General features: G+C 44.0%; 1 protein-coding gene across 1 annotated transcript; it reads right to left on the reverse strand.

Annotated features, from left to right (window-relative positions):
• Nucleotides 1-4,293: 4,293 nt before the first annotated feature.
• Nucleotides 4,294-5,815, reverse strand: LOC134297522 (nanos homolog 2-like). The gene has a single exon (XM_062975293.1). The coding sequence runs from the start codon at nt 5,770-5,772 to the stop codon at nt 5,407-5,409; it is 366 nt and encodes a 121-aa protein (XP_062831363.1). The 5' UTR covers nt 5,773-5,815; the 3' UTR covers nt 4,294-5,406.
• Between the last annotated feature and the right edge of the window lie 430 nt (nt 5,816-6,245).

A 6,245-nucleotide genomic window follows, 5' to 3' on the forward strand; every position in this document is an offset into this window, starting at 1 on the left:
CATAGAAATGAAGTAAATAAATGCATTTCTTTTTCTCCCTGCTGAGTTAATTGAATGCAAACTCCTTTTGCATTTTGAATTCCACAGTGCTTGAAGGAAACTGAGGATAAAAATAGGAAAATGGGAGAAGGAGAGAAAAACTGAGATGTTTTAAAAGAAGGTAAAAAGTGGGATGGCAGAGGATAAATCAGGTCAATTTGAGTGTGTGGATTGTGTCACTCCCCTCTTTCTGATTTTTGTATGTGTGCTCAGAATGCCTCCCTGTAGTGTACTTTAGGAGGAATGAGAGAAATTACACCATATTTCAAACTTAGGGCGAGTTTCTGAGCTCAGTTCAAGGTGCAGGTTATGACCTAGAAAGTCATATACACTTTGGGCCCATCCTATCTTCGAGACCACGTCTTTTTTATGAACCGGAATGGGCTTTAAGATTGGCAGGGGAGGCCCTTCTCTCGGTCCCGCCACTATGTCAAGAGCGGTTGGCTGGGACGAGAGAGAGGGCCTTCTCTATGGTGACTCCTCAGCTCTGGGATCTCCAAAGGAAATTAGATTAGCCCCCAGACTTCGATCTTTCCAATTCAGCTTAAAAACATAGATGTTTAAACAAACTTTTGAGGTTGACACTCTGGCACTTTAGTTGTGAATTGATGGCAGCTAGTTTTATCCTTAGATGTTCTGTGTTTTTAGATTGTGCTATTTTGATTTTATGTTATATGTATTGGTGGTGGTTGTTATAATTTTTATATGATATTGTTTTATATTCATTTACCATTTTATACAGTATGCTGAACCTTGAGGGGGGAACCTCTAAAGGGGTTTCTGGTGGGGTTCTGTGCTAAATATCATAACTTTCCTGCCCTCAAACCACTTCCAGGTATGGCAATCTGAGCACCCATGAAAATAAACTGGTTCCTCCTAAACTGGTTTGAAACTGGATTATAGTGTCAGTGTAGAAGCGCCCTCAGTCAGAGAAACAACAGAACTAAATCTGCAAGACCTGAACAGGGCTGATAGCGATAGGGTGACTTGTAAGTGTCTCATTCATAAGGTCGTCATATATCAAAGTTGACTCGAAAGCAGCTAACAACATGGATTTACCGCTTTTGAGGTCCTCTTTGTAGTGTACCAGTCACCAAAGCCTGCTTAGTTGCCAAGCTCTGCTTGAAAGCATGCCAGGAATGTTTTTAAAAGTCTAAAAGTTGACAATGATTTTACATAACTGTTTTCAAATTTCCTTGGCATTAGATTATGGAAAGTTATGGAAATGCATCAAGATGTAATGTTTACATTCTTTCATTGTTCATCTGTATTGTCGCAAGGAATGCATCAATGTCTTTTAATGTCATGTGTTTACTGTCCATTTGGTCTATAATGGTACAAATAATTACAATTCAAAAGCATGGCCCGACTCACCGGGCCGGGCCTGTTGCAGGGCGGGGCGTTCCCCCCCTCATCATGGCGGCAGGCAGGGGGCTTCTTGTTCCCAGAAGCCCCCTCGGGGCGGCGGGAAGCTTTCCCGCCGCCAGTCCCCACTGGCCAATGGCAGGCCAGAACACTCGGGCTGCCATTGGTCAGGGGCTCCCTCGGGGGCGAGGCCAGCTCAGGCGCCGCCCCCGGAGGACGACCAGCAGCCATTCGGCCAGGGTTAGATGGGACCTCAAAAATCACGACATCTGGCTCACCGAAGTCGGCCCCAGCATAAAAAGCAAGTCAGATGCGGGCAGGTCTGACCGGGGCTGGGGCAGAAAAGACAGCAGGCGGGCGGTGTGCTGGGAGTTCAACCTAGGAAAATGCCAATGGGCACGTTGCCGTTTCGACCATGTTTGCGAATACTGCACAGGAAACCACACTAAGATGACATGTGGAAAACACGGTAACAACGGGCAGCCCTTTCGGGCAGGCCGGGCTGGTACGCAGCCCGGCTTCAAAAAAGAGGGAGGCGCATCCACTGGGAGCAGCTCCGGTCGCACCAAGTAACATCCGCAACACAATTTGGACACTAGCTGACACCCCAGTACGCCTCACTGCCATGCAGCCATGGCTGAAGGCGTATCCCCTCAAGGCCGCAGCAAAATTTTTACAGGAGGGATTTTCCCTCGGCTTCCCCATACCAGCTGAAAGTCCCAGAACTGCATTCACCTCGGGCCACCTTAAATCGGCAGCTCAAATGCCCGAGGTCCTCAGCAACAAAATTGCTAAGGAATTATTATTATTATTATTATTATTATTATTATTATTATTATTATTAAACTTTATTTGTACCCCGCTAGCATCTCCCGAAGGACTCAATGCGGCTTACAAAGGCCAAGGCCTCAACACACAATATAACAATACAAAACAAAAGGCAAATTAAAAACAATTAAAACAGTATAAACAACAAGCAATAAACAATACGCTAAAACACAATAAAACTGGGCCGGGCCAGAGTAATGGGTACAAGATTAAAAGTGCTGATGTGACAGGTGATATATAAGGCTTATAGGGCAAGTGCAGAGTGCGATATACGATCTTAGTTCTAAGAAAGTGCTTATGGGACTTGGTGTTGGATATTTCCTATTAATCTGGGAAGGCACATTGGAACAGCCAGGTCTTCAAGTTCTTTCTGAAGACTGCCAATGTAGGGGCCTATCTGAGATCCTTGGGGAGGGTGTTCCAGAGTCGGGGGGCCACCACAGAGAAGGCCTTGTCTCGTGTCCCCACCAACCGCGCTTGCGACGCAGGTGGGATCACGAGCAGGGCCTCTCCAGATGACCGAAGTGAACGCATGGGTTCATAGACGGAGATGCGGTCACGGAGGTAGGATGGTCCCAAACCGTTCAGGGTTTTGTAGGTAAGCACTAGGCTTGATCGATCCATGAAAAATTTGATTCTAAACTCGTTTCAAAACTAGAGGGGGCAGTTTTTCGTTTTTGTTGCTAATAACGAATTTGGCCCCCAAAATTTTTCGAAATTAACGAAAATTCGTTATTTTCTAAATTAATTCGTTAATGGCGGACGCGCATGCGCGGTGGCCCAAAAACAGCCCGAAGGGGGGGGGACTTAGGGGGCTCTCCCGCCCTCATTTTTTGAGTGATCTTCTTCAAACTTGGTACAGTGGTAGAACACATTTAACACTGATAGCTCACCAAAATGTGGAACGTTTCCCTTATCCTCTGATTTTTGGCAAATTTTCATAGCTTTTATAATGAACCATTTTTTAATAATTGCAGAAATCTGTTCCTGGTTTGAAAGTCTTATTTCCTGTTAAATTGGGTTGTCTTTACTGTGAAAGTCATTGCTCTACTTTAGAAACTTTGTTTTTGTGGCTGAAACTTTGTTAAATTGGTGTAGTCCCTGCATGTGTGTGTGTGTAAAGGTATCCCTTGACGTTAAGTTCAGTCATGTCTGACTCTGGGGGTTGTGCTCACCTCCATTTCTAAGCCCAAGAGCCAGTGTTGTCCATAGACACCTCCAAGGTCATGTGGTCGGCATGACTACATGGAGTGCCATTACCTTCCCGCCACAGCGGTACCTATTCATCTACTCACATTGGCATGTTTTCAAGCTGCTAGGTTGGCAGAAGCTGGAGCTAACAGCGGGCGCTCACTCTGCTCCCGGGATTTGAACCTGGGACCTTTCAGTCTGCAAGTTCAGCAGCTCAATGGTCTTTGCCTTGGCTGCCTTCCAGATCAGGCTTATAACCAGCCTATTATGGGCCACAAATTAAAGAAAATTCAATCCCATTTAAGCACAACATGAACAGTTTTGATGCCAAAACCATAAACTCTGTTTATTAAACTCTACGATCCAAACTTTAGAACAACTTGCAAACAATTGAAGGTTAGACCACAGTAATAATAACCAATTCTATTCCTTTCCAAAATTTAAACATAAAATAGTATCTTTCTTTCCAATAGCATATAAACTTTTCCTTTCTTTACAAAACAAAATTCTAGACAGTAGCCATTTAGAAGATATTTCTATATTTTCCCTGCAAAGGATAGGGCTGCATCCCTCTGGAGACACACATGATAACCCGGACATGATATAAGGCACTTATATACGTTAAATAAACATGATGTCATTGCATATATAAAAGAAGCATGATATTAGGCAATTATAGTTGCAAAAAATATAATTAAACATGTAAAAATTATACATCCATACATAAAAGAAACATGTAAAGTAACTGCATATATAAAACACAATATAAAATATGATATAAGGCAATTACAGATGTCAAAGGAACGTGATATTACATATGTAAAAAACATGATTATATGTATAAAAAAGCATGATACAAGGTGTCAGGATCTAGGCTGCTGGGCACTAATAACCATACACTGAGGCCAGATTCTATCTAATATCTTTATTAAAGGAATATATAAAGTCAATAAAAACAAGTGTAGAATAAAGTTCAGAAGCAGACCTTTCAAATGAGGCCAAATATAGTCCAGCAGATTATTGTCCAATATGAAATATTAGAGTCCAAAGATTATAATCCAATAACCGCAACACACGCTTTGCCAAGCAAAGCGTTGGGAAAACAGAAAAAGTCTTGAATCCAATGAAGCTTGACACAAGGCTGAAAGTTACTTGGAACGTGGCTGGAGCTGTGGCTAAAGGCAAAGCAACTTGAAGCATGGAACAAGATCTGTGGTAAATCCGTGAGACGAGGACAAGGCTTGGAACTAGATTCAGGAGGCAAGGAACAGGATTCGAAGTCCACACACACATGACCTCTCTCCAGGAGCTGACGAATTGACTCCGCAAGGAATCCTTCGCGCAATTTCCCTATATTGGGTCTCGTTTCCCCAAACAACAATCACTTTCCCTAGAGAACAGGGAGCGAAGGAAACCAGCTTGCAGGTGCAAGACTCCCCGTATTTTCTCAGGGGAAATACTTCTAATCAGTGGCATATTTGGCAGCAAGGCGAGCACTACTTCTAAATTTTTCTCTCGATCCTCTATCAGTCGTGTAAGCCTGTTTTCTCCCATAAGGGGGAGAGTTCCCACCAAGGTCAGGTTTAATTGGTTCTTGGACTAGAACTTCAGGCAGCTGCCAAGGCTCTGACTCCGACCGGAAATCTGGGGAAAACTCCATATTTTCCTCCTCATCTGCCACAATACTGTCAGGAATAGGACTGCAGGGCCCATGAGTCATCACACTAGGCAACTGACACATCTAAAAGAAACACAATATAATTAACCTTGGTACAACAAATGTGAAAGAAGGCAACAATATACATAAAAAAACATTTCTGGACTCACAAATGTAGTCTAAGAGAATTGGGCTTCCATTCTCCAAACCTGAAACAAAGTGGGAGGAAATGTAAAGAGTGTTAATGATGCTCGAAATCAAATGTTGTTCTTTTACAAAGTCAAACTAAAACTAAGAATAAATGCTTCGGTCTTCTCCTGATCTTCTTATCTCCTCACCTTGCGTCCAGCCGAGTTACGTCCGCACTTGCGATACAGCGACCTCTTCCCTTGGCTCAGTGGGCAGTATTTTAAAGTATGGGCCTTTTCGCCCGTGGCACCGCAGAGCGGACAGGTGTATTTGCGCAAGATGGGGCACTCCACGGTGCCGTCCATCCCCTTCAGCCGGTGGGACGAATAGACCTGCTTGGATTCCCCGTTGTGTTTGCAGAAATTGCAAATCTCCTTGTTTTGGGAAGCCTGGCCATTGGCACTACCTTTGGAGCTCTTGCTGCTGGAACTGCTTCCATTAACCCATTGTGATGCTGTTTCAAAGTTGTCCTCGTTGAGGACTAGCTGCATGTCGTACTCCATTGTGTCCCAACTCTGAGATGGAAATGGGACCTTCTTGCGTTCCGCGATGATCTCCGTAACCACTTTCGCAAGGCTCAGATAGCCCTTCCATCTGTCAAACTCCCTGAACATGGAAGGGGCATAATGTGGCACGTGCATGGCTGATCTGGAGAGCATGGTGCCAATTCTACCCTGGTGTGGACACACACTGAATGCCACATATTGGAGGCGGAGTCTTTGTTTTATATATAAGGGGAGGGGTTCCAAACCTTTCACATTGGACCCTCCCATCTATTTTTACCCTCCTTTGCCCTAGATTTAACCCCCACATGTCTAGACAATCACAGCTTTTCAAGGAAGAGTTTGGTTTTTCCAATTTTTTAACTTCGGAGGTAATGCCACAGTTTCTCCCTTGAGGCAGTGGTTCTCGACTTGTGGGTCCCCAGATGTTTTGGCCTTAAACTCCCAGAAATCCTAACAGCTGGTAAAATGGC

The sequence above is a fragment of the Anolis carolinensis genome, chromosome 3 (assembly GCF_035594765.1).
Source record: "Anolis carolinensis isolate JA03-04 chromosome 3, rAnoCar3.1.pri, whole genome shotgun sequence".
In the NCBI taxonomy this organism is placed as follows: domain Eukaryota; kingdom Metazoa; phylum Chordata; class Lepidosauria; order Squamata; family Dactyloidae; genus Anolis; species Anolis carolinensis.

Bases quoted from the DNA above. Each gene is read 5' to 3' on its own strand.
- LOC134297522 (XM_062975293.1), bottom strand. From the start codon at position 5,772: ATGGAGTACGACATGCAGCTAGTCCTCAACGAGGACAACTTTGAAACA.